The following is an 18725-nucleotide window of genomic DNA, read 5'->3' as shown; positions in this document are numbered from 1 at the left end:
GTTAATAGTTGATTACTGACATTAATCTAATTTATGAGATAATACAATAGATACAATGGAGGATTTACTAATTATCTTGAATATTAATGATAAAATATAATTACAGCTGAATCTCTGCCCTGAAATAATTTACAGTCCATGATAAAATATACTCATAAATAAGTTTTTAAAAACATGAGCCATGAAACTTTAGTTTAGAACAGTGTTTCAGAACCTCAGCACTACTAACATTTTGGGTTGGGCAATTCTTCCTTGTGGGGGGCTATCTGCCCCCCTGCATTGTTGAGTGTTTTCATCCTCAGTCCTTCACCTAAAAGATGCCTCCAGTGGCCTCTACCCCAGTAAGAACAACCCAAAATGTCTCTAGACGTTACTCAATGTCCTCTAAGGGCAAAAATCATCCTCTGCTGACAACCACTAGAGTAACATAAAGAGAAGCGACTCTGCCTGGGACTTTTTTACACCATTTGAATTGGTTTGACAGCTACATAGGACAGGCATAGGCCACATCCAAGGATAAAGTGAAGGGCACACAAAGGGCTTGACACAAGAAGTGTTAACAAAGGTGTAGAAAGGTAAATTCAGTTTCTGTTTACTATTTTACTGCATATAAGGATTAGGAGAAAAATAAATGAAAGTTGTAACCTTGGAAAAGGAAAAAATAGAAACATCAGTTCATACAGATGATTTGATTACAGTATGAACTTTAGTGACTAAACCGGAAGTGATGAATTAGCTCAGGCAATTAAAGGATATAAGTTAAACCCACCCTTGTGGATTCAAACCTGGATTCAGGCCTTCTCACAGCCTCTGTTTGCTGACAAATACATAAGATTGTTTGAGGACCAAACTGGATAATCTATATAAAAGCAGTTTGAGAAATGTAAAATGCTGTCACTTCAATAATCACTACATAATCTCACTACATAATCATAACGACTATGATCACCTTCATTCCTAAGTGATACCCAAGAGGTAATACTAGCAATGTAAATAAGGAATGGGAACACACACACACACACACACACACACACACACACACACATATCAGGAAGACAACAAAATAAAACTTCAAATTAATTCTTTAGAACTCTGATTTTTTTGTATTTTAATACATAAAATAATTATTAAATATTCACTCTTGCCAGGTACTCTGTTGTATTTTACATGGATTGTGTTATTTAAATATAGGAACAACCCATTTACAGAACCAAAGTCTGATACTTAGATTAAATAATTTGCCCAGTGTCATATAATTAGTAGGCCACGGGCCAGTATTCTAACCATGGAAACCTGATAAAGCTAGATCATAGTTGTTTATTGTAAATCTCTAGTACCAGTGAACTGTGTGACCTTTGCAAAACCACATAAATAAGCTCCTTGAACCTCAGTTTCCTCATTTGTAAAATGAAGAGAATATTACCTACCTCCCAGGATTAGATGAGTTCAGGTATCAAAACTCCTAAAGCAGGGTCTGCCCCACAATAAGTGCTCAAAGATGTTGGCCATTAGTATTATTACTGCTATAATCACCCACCACTGCACTCTGCTAGTTAATCAGAAAAAAACCTTGATTCGATTATTCTTCAAACTTTAGTCATCCAGCTAATATGCCCCACAACTCTGATTTGTTTTTGTTTTTGTTGTTTTTGCCTTCCTAACTGAATGCTTTTTGAGTAGGGCTATATAAGTGATAAATCATGTTTATTTCACACCATTGGTCTAAGCAATCCATTCTTACCTTTAAAATGCTGTCATGGTAAAAAAATAGGATTCTTTTATTCCTATCCCACACCCTTTCCTCTAGTGAAGAAGATCGCAAGATTATCATCATTTGAGATATAGTGATTCATACTTAGAGAAGGACTTTTCCAAACCTCACTCAATGTGTTGAGGCACATGTGTTTACTTTGGGCCTTTATTGCTATTGCCTTAAGAAAATTTAGCTCTTTCTGTGAAAAGCAAAAAAATGCCTTTTTTATTTTTACAGGGACTAAAACCAAACAGGGAAAAGAATAGCTAGTGGTGTTTTTTAAAGATTTACATATGAGCACGCTAAGAATTAAATTGTCAAAATGTGAGAAGGAGAATCATTTATTTTCCCCTACTTGAAGCAAATGAAAGTTTGTTTTTCATGGTGGAACAAATGAAGATTTGGGGCCATGTGGAAACAAGCTGAACTAATTTATTGCCAAATGCTGCTCTGTGGCTATGAAGCTTTTCACCACTAGCCTTCAAAAAATGACCTCACAAAAGCTATGTCTGAAGAGAATGGCCAGCTATTATTAACTCACTGACAAGTTTTGGACTCTGCTCTGATTCTTAGTGGATTAATAATTTTAAATTATTTTAATGATTATTTTTCCTTTTAAAAACACCAGATTGCTCTCCCTCCAACCAGCCAAAAACTCTAGTATTTTCCCCCTTTCTTCCCCCTCCATCATCAAAAGTATCAAAGCTAATAGTCTGTGAGATTCTATTTGATTTAAGCCCAGATAATGTCATCATAGAAATAAAAATTACAGTCAACTCAACAGCACTGCCCAGAGATAATTACTAGGTTACATTAAGTCACCTACAAAGACCCTCCATGGAAAGCCATGATATTAATAATGAAACAGAGGCCTCCTCCATCCTTCTCACACACCCGAAGCAAGCATGGTTTGGGTCCAGTATCTAGAATCCAGCTGAATAAAGCATCATTTCCAGTTGAAGGGACAGGTTGGGCATTTTGGTTTCAGAGTTGCCTCAACAATGAGAGCCTTCATGACAGCAGATCTCGGGCTATTTGGATTCACTGCATTACTGAGATCTCCCAGGCTCCTTTACAGTTCAGCCGCCATCAGCCCAAGAAACCCAGAATGACTACACTTCCAGAAGAGAAGTTCTAAATGGTCTGGTGTTGAGGAGTCCAGTTAACTCTGTGACCCCTTGTTGGACTCCTGTGGATCAAGAGATGCACTGCGGGGACCAAAGGAACAAGACAGCAATCTTGTTTGGAGTCAGGTTAGCTGAAAAAACTCTGAAGGCTCCCAGAAACCAGGTCAACGCAAATTCCACAAACTGGAAAACAGGCAGTTAATAATAGTTGGTATCCAACTAGGTAGAGGGGACAAAATTCAAGAAGATTTAAGATTTTTATTAAGGGCAAGAGCAGGATCTTGTCAGGCCGGAACAGACAGTGAACAGCTGCAGCACCAGGACACACCTGAGTCCAGGCTCAGTTCCCTGCAATCACAGTTATACTTCATTCCTGCCCACAGGTGTCTACCAGACACTTTTACAACAGCAGAACAATAGCCTGCTGAAACAAAGGCTGTATTCTCACAGCCAGGTCCAGTTCAAAGCAAGCATACCCCCAAATACAATAGATTCCCCAAAACATGACTTCAAGGCAATATAAACGGTCAGATGTGTTTAGAAAATATGACAAGTGCCACCTCCTCTCAGGGATTCATGGTGAACATCACCACGTTGGAGGGTCTGAGAGGTCTTCCAGTGGAACCACTCCTTTGCTTAACTCACCTCTTCCAAATATAGTTCACTTTCTTGGATCTTTTTGGTGGGACATCCATCTTTTGAAACTAGTTACAGGGAAAACCAATTTGGGAATGTTCTGCTAAAGGAACTTTGGGACCAGAAATTCCATGAGACCCTGGAGACCTCTGTCATAGGAATTGGTTCTATCCTGCCGTTTTGTACTCTGTACAGCCACAGGGCTCCACTCATATAGACTACACTACCCAGAGCTTTCCATTCAGCAGCGTTGCTCCCTCATTAATGCAAGGGGCAGAATGTAAGTGTTAAGAAAATAGACTGCCTGGGGTCCGGTCCAAGCACTCCACTTAGCTGGAAAATCCCAGGCAAAAGTCTTTCCCTTTGTGACTCAGTTTCTTCATTTGTCAAATGTGGACAGTAATAGTTTGAGTATACGTGATATGTTGTACACATTACTATTTATTATATACTGTATGAATTCTATATTGTATATGTTATATAATCACACAACAATAAACTATAGTCCCCTCTTATCCATGCTTTTGTTTTCTGTGGCTTTAGTTGCCTGTGATCAACTGCAAACCAAGAATATTAAATGGAAAATTCCAGAAATACACAATTCATGAGCTCTTTAAATAACTTTTATGAAAGTATATTATTGTAATTGTTCTATTTTATTATTAGTCATTGTGGTTCATATCTTCTTGTGGCTAACATAAATTAAACTATCTTAGCTACGTACATGTAGAGAACAAACTAGTATATGTAGAGTTTGGTACTATCTGAGATTGCAGAAGCTTTGGAATGTATCCCTCACTGATAAAGAACTTGTTGTAAGGACAAAATTAATTATATATAAAGCACTTAGAATTGGGCTCAGAGTATTGTCTATTCTATTATAGTTTTTATTATCATCACATTTTAATATGTCAGCCATACTTGTCTGTGAAATCAGTAGTTTTGAGAATATCAGCTTAAAAACAAGGATTACTGCTCTTTGTCACATCCTCTCCCAGGAAACCTAGTCTATATTATTGCAAAGAGCAGGGCAGGGACTTACTTGTGTTTCTGTTGTACATGTAGGACAAGTTTAAAGAAAGAGATTTCATTATTCATATATTGTATAAAGATAAATGTGAAAGTTCCATTAGCCAGCCCACTTTTAAGTAACTTGAGCTGAACTTGATGAGGCAATGGAATTGCTGCTGGTTTGGCTGTGAGGGAGGAGAATGGGCCACATCCCTGACACAGGTGGCATCTAGCTTCCAGACCTGCACTACTGCCTGCAGCTTACCCTCAGCTTCCTGGCTGCTCTGTTTCTGGTCCTTTCCAATGTCCAGATACGGCCAGGGATTTAGCTCAGTGGTTTGGCCGCCTGCTGCACAAGTGCAAGGACCCGAGTTTGATACCCACCCCACCCCCCAAAAAAAAATTCTTGAGTCCAATATCCAGATGCTATTGCTGTGTGCACCAGTTTCTGAAGTTAGCTGTGGGTAGCATAGTGCTACAATAATTGCTTCTGTGGGTTCTGTTAATATTAGGTAATTTCTCTCCTATTTTCTGTCAAGACCAATGGAGAGTAGTCTTCACTAAGCAATGAGAACTCGCCAGCCAGTTCTTCCTGCTATGCCTTCTGTTGTAAAAGTGGGTTGTTGCCTCCTTACAGACAGTCCTGGTAACGGTGCCTGCTCATCCCTGGGCTATATTGTTAGGGACACCATTGTAGATCCATTTAAGCAGAATTGAGAAGGTCTTTGATTCATGGCAGGCAGTCAGCATCCTGAGATGGATCGGTCCTAGGTCCACTGTCACATCTGGCCTCCAGGTGAGCTTCCAAGAGTATTCTGCTGCCCAGAATGGCCTCTTACAGAGCCAGACTCCTGGGGTCTGATGACTTAACTCTATCCTAGAGATGAGGAAACTGAGTTACAGCTGGATCAGTAACTTGTCCGAGCTCTTCCAACTAACAAGTAGCAGTGAACTTTGAATTTTTCAGGGGCAGTTTCAGGGAGGGGAACTGGGGCCATCAGGGTGTGAGAAACACTTCACTCTTCATGATCACTTAACTTTTCACTGTATCCCTGGAATTTTGTACCACATAAATGTATTACCAACTCAAAATGAAATTAAAACACAGGAAAGTTAATTGACACTAGATAGATGAAATGAAGAAAATCTGGTAGAGGTACTTAATATAAATAAGAAACTTAGATTTCACAAAAGAAACCAAGGTTTCTGAGAATTTTTAGAGTATATTCAATGGCTTTACACTACTGTATATGCACAGTTTAGGAACCATTTTTTTTAAATCCCTTCCTTCTAGGAACCTAATTCAGAATAATTATAATATATAATCTTTTTGTCCCAAGGAAAAGGGCATGACTGACCAGTAATTTTCCCTCAGGTTCTGATATATGATTTTCATCATTTTGCTCTTATTACAGTGTTTAATAATGTCTATTGTTTCCCAGTATAAGTGAGTAGCTGGGCTTCACCTCCAGGCCGCTGCTCCCTCGTGATTCACTGGCACACACAGAAATGGTCAGTTGGCTTGGAGGCTTCTCGGGCCTCCACATGCACATGGTCTGACCTGCTCTACCTTCCAGGAAAGTTTCCCCTAAGAGCCCAGGATTCACCTGGAACAACTGAGAAAATTCAAAAGTTACTTCCTGCTCCATTCATTCCTGAGCTTTTATTCCTCCTTTGAAGATTACCTCTTTCAGTGAATGTGTGATGCTACCTAGGAATGGTTGGATGAGTCCTATTTTAATAGGGAGGGACCATCCACTCCTTCACAACTAATGCCCCATTTCTAGGTAATGTTTGCATCGACACAGAGCTCTAAGTGTCCCTTGTCAATTTGGTTTGCCTTTTCTCTTTTATTTAAGGTATGACACTGGCCATTGCAGGAACATATTTATTGGTGAACTTCGCTCCAAATATAACTCAGGCTGTCTCAGCAAGAAGTGTACAGTACTACTTTGTTGGCTGGCAGTTCCTGATCTATGTGGTAAGAACTACAGACATTTTACCAGCAAGACCACCAGCACCTGCAGATGTTAGAGAACTAATACAACCTTTTCTTGTCACACAAATAACTTACAAAGTGTAAGTGTATTTGACTAATACATTGAGATGCTAAGTCTTCAAAAAAGTCCTTTTTGAGATCCATGCAACAGACTGAGAGGAATAGGCAGCAGGAGTACAATCCTGAGTGATATGTAAAGAAAGAATGAAATGTGCTGCCTTAGACATTTGCGGCTATTAATTGAGGTGTTTCATTTGATACTATGGCTATCATCTAGTGAATACAAAAAGGGGAACATGATAGAAATGGTTGATATGTAACTTGTTAAGTCAACTGAGATTAGAGAATAAGAAAGAATATTCTAGAAAGGGGGTGTTAGAAGAAGAAAACTGGGATCATCTTGCTGAGCGTCTAACCAAGAACTGGATTGGTAAAACAGCGAATTTGTAAAAAGAATCAAATCATGCTGAATCATACATTTTTAGGATTCGAAGTGACCTCAAAAAGCTATCTGTCCCCATCCTCTGTCATTAAAACAAGCACAACAGTATGATCCTACTTTATTTATATGGCTAGCATTGAAAAGTGTGACACTGAAGCCAGAAACTGAAGCTGGATGCCAGGGAGCTGACCTATAATCCCAGTATTACCAGTTCAAGGCCACCCCGGACAACTTAGTGAGACCTGTCTCAAAATAAAAAATAAAAAGTACTGGGTGTATAGCTCAGTGGTATAGTGCTTGCCTACCCTACATAAGCCCTGGGTTTAATCTCTAGTATGGGGGGCGCGGGGTGACATTGGCATTTACTGGGACGTGTTTCCTGGTGATCACCGCTGTTTCCCAGGAGAATAGAGCAGCAATTCCTGGTCTGTGACAAGAACTCCACGTAGGGAGCCTACCATCTCTGACACGTCATTCTGGCCACTGGAACACAAATGCTCACAGATCTTTCACTTTATCGTCTCCCTCTTCCCTCCTTTCTCTCACCCTACAGAGCTACTTAGGTTCCCTTATTCAAAAAGAAAAATCCTTCTTATGCTACACACCCTTTCATAAACTGTCCTGTTTCCCTTCATCCATTCACCACCAAAAGTGCACCCAAATCATCCATGCTCATTGGCCCGGTCCACCCTCCCAGCTCCATTCACTCCTCCTTCCCCACACTCTAGACTCTCCTCAAGTTGAGGATATCGCTCTTCACATATTGCCAAACAGAATTGCTTTTTTTGGTCCGGATCCTTCTGGAAACTTGTGCAGCGTTTGCTCTGTGCCCGTCGCTTTCCCCTGGAGCCTCTCCCTTCTGGCATCCTCATTGGTTTCCCTTTCTCCTCTTCCTCTCTGACCGACCCCTCCCAGGCTCTCGGAGGGTCCCCTGCCTCTGCTAGCCCTTCAGGCCTGTGTATGCCACCTTCTCTCCTGCGGACTTTAGAAGTGATGTATTGCTCTCCTACATCGTCCTCCTTCCAGACCCAGACCTGCCTCTCTTTCTGGATCCTCTTCTATCTACTTATTTCTCCTCCCCACCTGGATGCTCCAGAGGTTTCTCCGATCTTGCCTAAAGCTGAATGCTGTGTCTCCACCCCCAAACTCTCTGCTCTCGTACATTTCTGTGGCAGCCTCCCATACTAGAAGTCTGAGATGCACACAGCTTCTCCCCACCCTCATTCCCACCCTATCCTCCATTCCTGCATGTTTTAAAGTCTCAAACTTGACCCCTCTTTCATATTCCGTGACCCTTGCATTAACTTAGGCCTTCATCATCTCTTGCTCAAACAACTGTAGCAACCTCTTAATGAGTCCATACTGTGGCTGTAAGTATCCTCCTAAAAAGCAAATCTTATTACTTAGCCCTCCCTGGACAATGGCATAAGCTCATGCCATTGTGTCTGCAGATCCTCCTGCCAGAAAAGTCCCCTACCTCCTTTGACCTGTCTCTCTCCCCTTACAGCTCCCCACAAACTCACTCTCATGGGCACAGCTCTGATGGGCCTCCTCTGTGAAGGTATTTATGAGCTTCCCACAGGCCACGTTCTGTTTTACCTATTTACCTTGTCCATTCTATGTCAGCATGCTGTGTACAGCTTCAGAGAAAGAATTATTATTGGTCAATCAGCCATCAGTCATAAGGCCCTGCCTATTGAAATAGGTCTTCCCACTGCGTCATGGCCCTGACTTTCATTCCCATGAGTTTTGGGTTTTTTTGTTTTGTTTTATTTGGTACTGGGAATCGAACATGGGTCCTGCTTGCGAGGCAGGCGGCGGAACCACTGAGCTAAATCCCCGGCCTCATTCCCATGAGTTTTGTTTCTTCCCTTGCTCTGTCATTTCCTACCTCTTCTCTTAGCCTCTGCTTCTTTCCAGCTTTTAGGGCTGGACTTCCCAAGTCAAATTAGCCTTCTCAAGGTCTTTCACACTTTGTGCCTTTCTCCTGCTCCATTTATTTTCCCTCTTGTCTGCAGTCTTTTAACATCTTTCATTGATCAGCTGTAAGGACTAGGAGGAGTTTTAATTTCTGTGATTTACTTCTATTCTTTATACTGTGTTGAATATTTCATGATAGGCCAGACTTGAAGTCCTACCAATACGTTACTACTTTTTGCCTGCAGGCAAAAAGAAATACTTCATCCAGTAAGAAAAGAGTGACATAGCCTGTGACCAGAAAATTAATAGCCTGGGTTGAATTTTTTAGAGATTAAAGATGCACCAAGGCTTATTTCCTAGAATAAATGCATTGTTTGGTGATGATGTGTCTTGTGCTGCTTTAACAGCCAAGGAAACAGTTTAAAAGAACAAAACTATTTTCTATTAAACTATACTTCCACCAAAATAACTGAAATTAATTACATTTTGCCACGTTCAAAAGTCAACTTTTAAATTGTTTTACTCACTTATCCATTCAAGACTGGACACTGAGATGATGGGAAGGAATTTCCACAGCAGGTACTGAACAGTGCTGGGAGAGATCTGTGCTTCTGTAAAAGTGTATTATGTTAATGCTTGAAAGTAAATAGCTTCATAGTGGGACCCTATCTCAAAAAAAAAAAGCCTATAATCCTAGCACTCCGGAGGCAGAGGCAGGAGGATTGCTGAGAGTTCAAGGCCAGTCTGGGCTGCATAGTGAGTTCAAGACCATAGCAAGACCCTGTCACAAGGAAAGAGGGGGAGACAGAGAGAGAGAGAGAGAGAGAATAGCACACAGGAAAATGTAAGTAAGCCCAGGTATTTACAAGATAGCATAAAATAAGTCTTTTAAAAAGTCACATTTGAAAAGCACTGTTGGCATTAGATTCTAAAAGGAAAGATCCATGTTATGCTGTTTTGGAATGAAATCTATTATATAGTTGCATCTCTAAAGACTCGGAGTGACCAATTGTATGTAAGATCTTGAGCTGAAGTTTGGTTTAAACCTTTTAAATATCTAGGTAGTTAATATTTAATTCTCAGATATGGCAGACTCTGCTTTTTATGCAAATCATGACTGCAGAAATCATAATTACACCAATCAAGACAATTCTTTGATGAATCATTCATCCATTTATATATTACATCAAGTAAAGGCACCTCAATTGCCCTTTCATACTGTTCAAATAACTTACAAGATGAATAAAAATGTTTAAAAGTCATTTTTTTTTTTTTTTTTTTTTTTTGCTGTACTAGACATTGAGCCCAGGGCCTTCTCACTGAGCTACATCATCAGCCCTTTCTTTATTTTTTTATTTTGAGACAGGGTCTCCCCAAATCACTGAATTGCCCAGACTGGGTTCAGACTTGTGATTTGCCTGCCTCGGCCCCTCAGGGTAGAAATCTTAATACATTTTACATTTCTCAACAAAGGGATTGTAAAATTGCACTACAGACTGGCCCGTCTCATCGCTTTCCCTGTGTGTTTACCTGCACCAGACCCGTTTTCCGTCAAGGTTTTCATGAACTGAATGCCACACTGCAGCTCGGCGGGGGAGCTTGGGACAAGCTCTGGTCTGGTCTTCTTGTGCAGGTAGAGGACATGAGATCCGGTGTCTGCTAGGAGGGAAGAATGAAGTGTGCTTTATCCACCACTAACACAGCCTTTCCCATCTGGCTGCCACAGATGGGTAGTCCTCCTCGCCAGAGCTTACCACACAGCACACAGAGTGGGTTTCCAGGTCACACCGGCTCGGAGAGACACTGCACAAGATGGTCCCTCTGAGGGAACCATGACAGAATCCATCATCTCTGTCGGCAATTGGGGAGCTAGAAGTCCTTGAAAAAGAGAGAGAGAGGTTTAATTTTGTTAGTCCTGCATACCCTGGGCTATTGGACCACTGGGCCCTTTTCTCGAAGGACATTTTGTTGGACAATACCTATCACCGTGCTCTGCAGAGCCCACATGAGGAAATGCAGCCCTAACCTCAATTACTTCATGTTCTTTGGCAGGCCATTTTGCCCACCCAGATTTTCCAACAGACTATTCAAATTGAAACCTCTGTTATGAACATAAAACCCTTCACAAAATGATCTGCATGGTACTCATTTTCTCTCCTCCAGACAAAAAAAAAAATTAAATCAGCAGAAGCCAGGGCCAACCCTGTCATTTGGAGCAATTCTATACTCCAAAGCTGATTAGTAAGTCGGCTTTTCTGGCAAAAGCTGCTTCAAAACCCACCATCAGGTGTTAAGAACCTGAAGGGAGAAAACTGTGTTTTTATACAGTGTTAATGTCTCTTGCCTGATGTTCTTTGCTTCATTATCTGGATGCAAAGAGCACTTGGGTGTGGCCACACGGGACACTGCTGCAGAGCAGTAGCCCCCATGTGCGGCTCCAGTGCATTCTGAGCTTTACCTGCGGAAAAGCCTTACACATGACCACTGTTAGCCTCTGCATCTCACAGATGGGGAAAGAGACTTTAAGAGGCCCAGGAACTTGCATAAAATCACACAAATATTAAGTGGGAGAACCAGAACTCCAAAGCAGGCTGTTCTCCCTGTTCTCCTCCAGGACACACTCCATCCAGCACACTTCACTAAACACCTCTCCATGCAGTTAGGAAAGCTGATCACTGAGGACTGAATCTTCATCCAAATTTGGCCTCAGAAAGAACCTCTGCAGAGCTCATTTCTCATGGACTGGAAAAGCCATCTCAAAGGCTGTGCTTTCAGGAAAGAACTAAAGAGGGAAGAGGCAGTGACTCGGTCCCGGGTTTGGGTACTGGAAGTGAGGCCTTCAGCGGTGACTTAGGTGCCAAATCAGCCCCTGGACTGCCAGTGCCTTTTTGCCACTGAAAACAGGGTGACTGGTGCCTTCAAGTCTAGTTAGATTACAGAACCAACCCAGAAATCTCAAAATCAGTTCCTCTGGAAAGACTTCAGGTACAAAACCTGCATTAGTTTTCTATTACCCTGGCAACCAATTGTCAAAAATTTAGTGGCTTAAAACAACATAGACGGCCTCACTGCTGTTTTCTAGGTCAGAAGTCAGCCCAGGTCTCACCTTGGGGCCCAGGTGCTGGCAGGCGCTGCTCCTTCCCAGAGCCTCCAGGAGAGAATCGGTACCCTTGCTTCCTGGAGCTACAAGGTCACCAGAGTTCCCTGGCTTGCGTCTTCCACATCTGTTCCCCCAACCCTACCTGGGAAGGGCCTCTGCTTTAAAGGACTCGTGTTGGACTCACTTACATCACCCAGGATACGCTGCCCATGTCACAGCCCATAGCCTTCCTCATATCTGCAGAGCCCCTTTGTCATGTGACTTACTGTTGTCACAGGTTCTGGAGACTTAGATCTTGAACCTCTTTGGCCACCTTTATGCTGCCTACCGGTGCTGCACCACTTAATCTCCCGAGCCGGGCTTTGTCACCTGTAAAGTGGGAACGGTGGTGATACCTGCCTCCCCAGGTGGTCATGAGGATTGTGTGCATCGGGACAGGAGAGGTCTGTGGGCAGGGCAGGGCGTGCTGTGGGTTTCTAGTTCTCGCCTCAAAGATAGCAGTCAGCAGTGCAGCTTCTTCCTGGGGCACAGAACCATGAAATCACAGCTCCTTTAATATCGATAGTTTTTAATGTTGTGGGAAAACATTAACATTAATTCATACTTCTGGAGTATTTTATTCCCAGCAGCTGTGTGGTCTCTTGTCACCAAGCAGAACTCAGGGCGACTATAGTCAGTCTGTGAATAATGAACGCTCATGCTTTATTTATCTGAAGCCACAGAGATGGAGTTTGCAAAAAAAAAAAAAAAAGCATATATGGTCTTTGGAACTGACAACTACCCTCATCCTCACAAAAATTAAGTGTCTTCATGCAAGTAGATGTAACTACCAAGCACTGTGCATTGGAGCGGAAAGAACTTGCTGTCCTCCAGCAACAACTGCAGTGCTGCTGGGAGTGGGCTGGGGTTGCAGCAGGTGAGGCACAGAAGCCTGTGCTGGGGCTGGGGGTCACCAGGCCCAGAAGGCTCTCTCTGTAAAGTGGGTGAAGTGCATAGAGACTGGCACCCTGTGTTTTGATGGCAGCTTTAGAGAAGGCAGAGAAAGGGCACCTTAATAGCCTTTGTCGCATGACTCAATCAAATTAAAGGCCTGGCAAACGAGTCCAATAAGGAAAAGTGAAAATAATTGTTTTAATTTACCAGCAGAAGAAAAGTCCAACAGATGGTTTAATCCTCCATATTAGATGGAAAGCTTTTAAAGTGAGAGAGAGAGAGAGACCTGCTGCTTGCCATTGCCCATGGAGAATCACAGAGACACAAACCAACAAGCAAAGCCTTGCAGCAGAAATCCGAGCTGATTTAGAGAGGGCTCTGCGAGTAAAGTGCAGTCCTGGAAATAAAAATGCCTACCTCCAGCAATTCTTAAGAAAAAAATTGGTGATGGCATTTTTATTTGTCTGCTGTCAGAAAAGTAAGCCTTCATGTTTATGATTTCATTCAAGGGTTACCATCTCTTATAAAAATAATAATGATAATTTGGCCTCAGGTCATCTTCAGGGCTACAAAGTATTTTTTTTTTATATATTAGGTGCATTTTTTTTCCTTAAATTCTTTTATTGGTACATTTTAGGTATAAATACATTTACATTTATCATTGGGTGCTTGTACCTGTACATGATGTATCTTGGTTATTTTTTTCCCCGTTACCTGTGCACCCTTCACCCCCTCCACCCTTCCCTATTTACATAGACTTTGTTTCCATTTTTTTCTTTTCTCGTAATTTTTCCTTTCCCTTCTTTCCTTTCCCTTCCCCCTCCCACCACCCCTACCCCTTTGGACCTTTTCTTCCTATTTCAGATTATCAATTATTCATTTTAATCATCTTAACCCTTATTTACACTTTCAGTTTCTCACACTAGAGAAACTATTCGGTATTTACACGTGTCCTATTTATTTCACTTAAGAGTATGGCCTCAATATGCATACTACAAAGCTACTGTGATAAAAACAGCATGGTACTGGCAAAGGAACAGACCCGAGGATCAGTGGAATAGATTAGAAGATCCAGAAACAACTCCAGACATGCTCAGCCACCTCATCTTTGACAAAGGAGCCAACCACCATCATTGGAGGAAAGATAGCCTCTTTAATAAATGGTGTTGGAAAAACTGGATTTCAACCTGCCAAAGATTAAAACTAGACCCATACCTATCACCATGCACTAAACTAAGATTGAAATGGATTAAAGATCTAAATATTAAGACAGAAACACTAAATTTGCTAAGTTAGGCAGAACTCTTGAAGACATTGGCATAGGAAAAGACTTTATGAACAAAACCTCAGTAGCACGGGAACTAGCACAAAGAATCAACAACTGGGATCTCATCTTATTACAAAGTATTTTTAATTTTAAACAAAAATAAAACAATTCAAAATTACACCAAGAATTTTCTCAAGGATAGGAACATTTTAGACTTTTGGTCAGCTATATTTATGAACACTCAGTTTATTAGCCTTTCGGTCTCTACTTAAGTTATTTGTAATAAATTAGAGGTGTAATTTATGTATTGATTCCATAAATACTTATAAAGTGACTGACTTGTGCTAGGTGCTGGAGATAGAGTGGAAGAATAGATGAGTCCCTGTTTTCATTGAGCTGAGATTCTGGTGGGGGAGACAGACGAGAAACACAGTGTTTGAACAAGAAATACATGAGGCAGACATGAAGCTGCTACAGCAACCTGAAGCCAGTCTGTGACACGGTGACTGGGTGGCTCTTTTAGATCAGAGTAGTCAGGAAGGACCTCTTAGAGGGGGGAAGAGTCTCGCTGACAGCAGTGACTAGAAGGAGCATTGTCCAAAGAGCATGGTTAGTGCAATGGCTCAAAGGCAGGAACAGACTGAGAGCTGCAAAGAACAAGGAAGAAAGGAAAGGAGGGAGGTGGAGAGGGAAGGAGGGAGGAAGGGAAGGAGCGAGGCAGGGAGGCAGGGAAGGGGAAAAATAGACTCCATTGTTCCTGGCACTGAGTGGACCATCCAGAAGTAAATAGAACAAAATAAAATCCAAGAAGGTGACTGGGCCTTGTTATCCAGAAGCTAATTGGATTTTAATTTAAATGGGGCAGAAAATCAAAGGAATTTTAACCAAAGGAATAACTGGATCTGATTTATATTTTTACTACCTGTATCATCCTGGATGGATTTCGTAAATGTAATGCAGAGTGGAAAAAGCAAACAAGTGAAACAATTCCATTTAGATAAAGGAAGACCACGCATATGCAAAAATAAACAAGTTGTTTGGGAATATGTAGACTCTAATAAACTATTTGTAAAAGTGAATGGCACGTATGAAATTCAGCACAGTGGTTCCTGAGCTATACAGCCAAGGAGGGGCACCCAAAAGACTTCTAAGGTATCTAGGTTCTTGCTTAGGTTGGGCAGAAGGCATATGAGTATTTCTCATATTACTACTGTAAATACATGAACTACATAGCATATCTAGTCTTCCTTATGGATTACATATTTCATTCTCCCAGTTGTATTTTTAAATGATTCTTCTGTTGCTGAAGGGCTGGACTGTTGTAAAATCAGAGTCAAATCAGATTATTGTTACTGCATAGTCCAGGGAGGATGGCAGAGGGGAAAGGAAAGACAGGAAGCTTTGGCTTGGGGAACAGGACAGATACTGAGGGCAGAGGCCCCAGCAAGTCCCAGCTCCAGACTAGGGGATTAGGGTGTCCATGTTATGTGCAGCGGCTATTAAACACACCCATGGATGAGTCCAGGTAAACGAGACTGGAGGTGCAGGGGGCCAGCGCGGGACAGTTAGATTTGGGTAGCAGAGTGGACAGGCGGTGTGAAAGCTCTGGGTGCCCACGGCTGAGGCCCCGTATATTGTTCTCCTATGTTTATAATCATCCCTAGGAACCTCAGTCACCCTCAACTCTACTGAGAACTGTTGCAAAGTCAGAAAGTGTGGCATTTTGAAGACTTTGTGTAGCATAACTCTTTTTTCATCTTTTCTTTCTCTAGATTTTAGAAATATTAATTTTCTGCATTCTCCTCTACTTCCATAAAAGAAAAGGAATGAAGCACATTGTGATTCTGCTGACTCTGGTGGCACTTCTAGGTAAGGACATATTTTGCGTTATTGTCTAATAACACCATGCTAAATCATAAATGAGCTTTGAAGGAAAGAACTTTTATATTGTATTCCTTTATTACTGTTTCTGTTTTTCAGCTCTGAACTTTAGAAAGAAACTGAGTCTAAATTAGATAAATTATGCTTTGGATGAATCAATTGATATATTTTTAATTCTTTTAAATATATATTTAAGGATTTTCTTGGCAGTTTTACTTCCTGAAAATTTGGGAACTTTTTAACAAATGACTGAAAAATATTAAAAGAAACAAACTAATGAACCTAATTAATTATTTTCGGTGAGGAATTACTGAGATCTATCCTGTTTATATTTTCCTAGGACAATTTAAAATATGGCTAATATGAGACAAATAGCATATTTCTTTTACTCATTATTTACCAGCTCGCTCACTTTTTTAAAGAAGTCCCTTGCAAGGCTGGAAGTCTGACATTTCAATAATTTGCTATATTTTAATGTCTCTCCCTCTCTCTCTCTCTCTCTCTCCCTCTCTCTCTCTCTCTCCACCCCTCCCCTCACTCCCTCGGTTTCATCTACCAACACAGAGATTTCACAGAACATTTGGGAAATTCCTTTTTCAGAAATTTTTTTTATAATTCTTCCTCTACCTCTTCTTTGTCAATAACTCATCCCATCCATCAGGTATTCTTTGCTATGACTTTGTAGGTTGTACTGACACCACTGGGGGAGGCTGCAAGCCCCATGCTAATAAGAGGCTGGGATTTTCGTACCTCTGTCTCCTTTATATTGGAAGGTTGATGTGTGGTTTGTTTGTTTGTTTTCCCAGTAGCAGGGATAGAACTCAGGACCTTGCACTTTCACTACATTCTCGGCCCCTTGGAGGGTTTGTGTTTGAGATAGTTACTTTTAGAAACAATGTGTTACTCTACCCTGTATTCAGATGTAGCATTAATCAATATAACAAACAGAAAGGAAACTTTATTTTGTTTTTTTTTCCAAGTTACCAGAAAAGGAGAACAAAAGCAAACAACAAAAAAGAAGAAAAATGTATATATAGGAAAATATTGAAAATAAAGGAAACTTTAAATAGGAATGTAAGTTAACTACCAGAATTAAGATCATACATGTCAGTTATGAGCATAAATGTAAATGAAATAAGTTTACCTAATATAAAAGGTTCTCAAACTGAACATCAGAGAAACTCTCCAGTTGATTTTGAAAAAGATCCTGAAATTGGACACAGCCCGTTTACATAGGTACAGCTTTAAGCTATTCAAACAGCCCCCACCCAGGCCTCTGGGTGCTCCTTCTGGCTTTCAACCCCTGGCCCAGCCATGAGGAGCCACTAAGTATTAACACAGGGGCTGCAGGACCAGCGTCCTTCCCGATGCGCTCTGCTGATCTCGAAATGTTTCAGCTACATACACCAATTTTACCTGAAACAAGGTAAGTCAGATAATGTGAAAGTAGAAGAAAGCAGGAATTGGATCACGATATTACTATCTAAGTTAAAATCGTGACAGAAAACATGAAATGTGACAGAAGGGTTGTACTGATTTAAAACAAAAAAAGTTCAATACAGAACCTTACATGCAGTATGCTACAGATAATCTTCAGAAAATTGTAAAACTATATTAATAGAAATATTAATATTAAGTAGGAGACTTCTCTAAGCTCTTACAAGATAAGTAGAAATAAAAATATGTTTAAAATTAAAGATCTGAATGTTTATTTATTTTACTGTTGTACAAATTCAGTGATTTTGCTTTTTAATTTTTATTTTTTTTGGTACCGGGGATCGAACTCGGGTCCTTGCGCTTGTGCAGCAGGCGGCGAAACCACTGAGCTAAATCCCCAGCCCAGATTTTGCTTTTTTAAAAAAAATCAGGGCTGGGGATTTAGCTCAGTGGTTCCAGTGCCTGCCTCGCAAGCGTAAGGTCCAGAGTTCGATCCCCGGTACCAAAAAATAATAATAAAATAAAAAATAAATAAATAAAATCAAACCACCATCAAAATAAATGTGACTTTCAAGTCATTTCAAAAGCATAGTGTTTATCTGTTAGGCTCTGAATATTTAATGTTGAACTGGTACCTCTGTTGAACCCTAAATCCTGAAAACAGAGAATGCACTTTCTTTTCAGTGCCTATGTATCATTTACAAACGTTGATTATATAATTGGTCACTAAAAGAGATCCTCAGTAAATTTCAGGAAGTTGAAATAGTACAGACCACATTCTCAGGTCACAGTGAAATAAGAACAGAAAATAATAACAAAAATAGAAACCAGCAAAACCCTACCACCTGGAAATGTTAACAATTCTCAGACTGCAGCTGGGTAAAGGAAAACCCAAGACTTCATTGGAGCACATATTTTTGAAATTATTGTTAAAACAATATTAAAACCTATAGTTATTCACTAATGCTGTCTTGGGAGGAAATTAGTTGCTTTAAATTTAAGTTAAAGCATTCAGCTCATGAAGTCAGAAAAAATACAGAAATAAATCTAAGGAAAGCAGAAAGGAACAATTGATAAAGAGAAAGGCAAAAATTTATGAAATAGAAAACAGAACAGCAACAAATTCATAAATAATCCCGTGAATCAGTTCTTAAAAGGCAACTAATGATATATATCCTCCATCAGAAAAACAAGTCACAAATACTCCAAAATGAGATAA

At 40.6% G+C, this 18725-nt stretch overlaps 1 protein-coding gene across 2 annotated transcripts in view; it reads left to right on the top strand.

The window, feature by feature from the left end:
* The window catches only part of Nipal2 (NIPA like domain containing 2), an 88620-nt gene that overhangs the window by 53821 nt on the left and 16074 nt on the right, over positions 1-18725 (top strand). For both annotated transcript variants that reach the window (XM_021262681.2, XM_004850154.4), the window contains 2 exons: positions 6387-6508; positions 15961-16057. In XM_021262681.2, the coding sequence (XP_021118340.1) occupies positions 6387-6508; positions 15961-16057 (219 nt within the window). The remainder of the gene's footprint in view (positions 1-6386; positions 6509-15960; positions 16058-18725) is intronic.

This window comes from Heterocephalus glaber, unplaced genomic scaffold (assembly GCF_053883595.1).
Source record: "Heterocephalus glaber isolate CG9 unplaced genomic scaffold, H.glaber_assembly_v1.0 deba00001555, whole genome shotgun sequence".
In the NCBI taxonomy this organism is placed as follows: Eukaryota; Metazoa; Chordata; class Mammalia; order Rodentia; family Bathyergidae; genus Heterocephalus; species Heterocephalus glaber.
The sequence above is the reverse complement of the archived record's forward strand: the minus strand, read 5'-3'. Positions and strand labels throughout refer to the sequence as shown.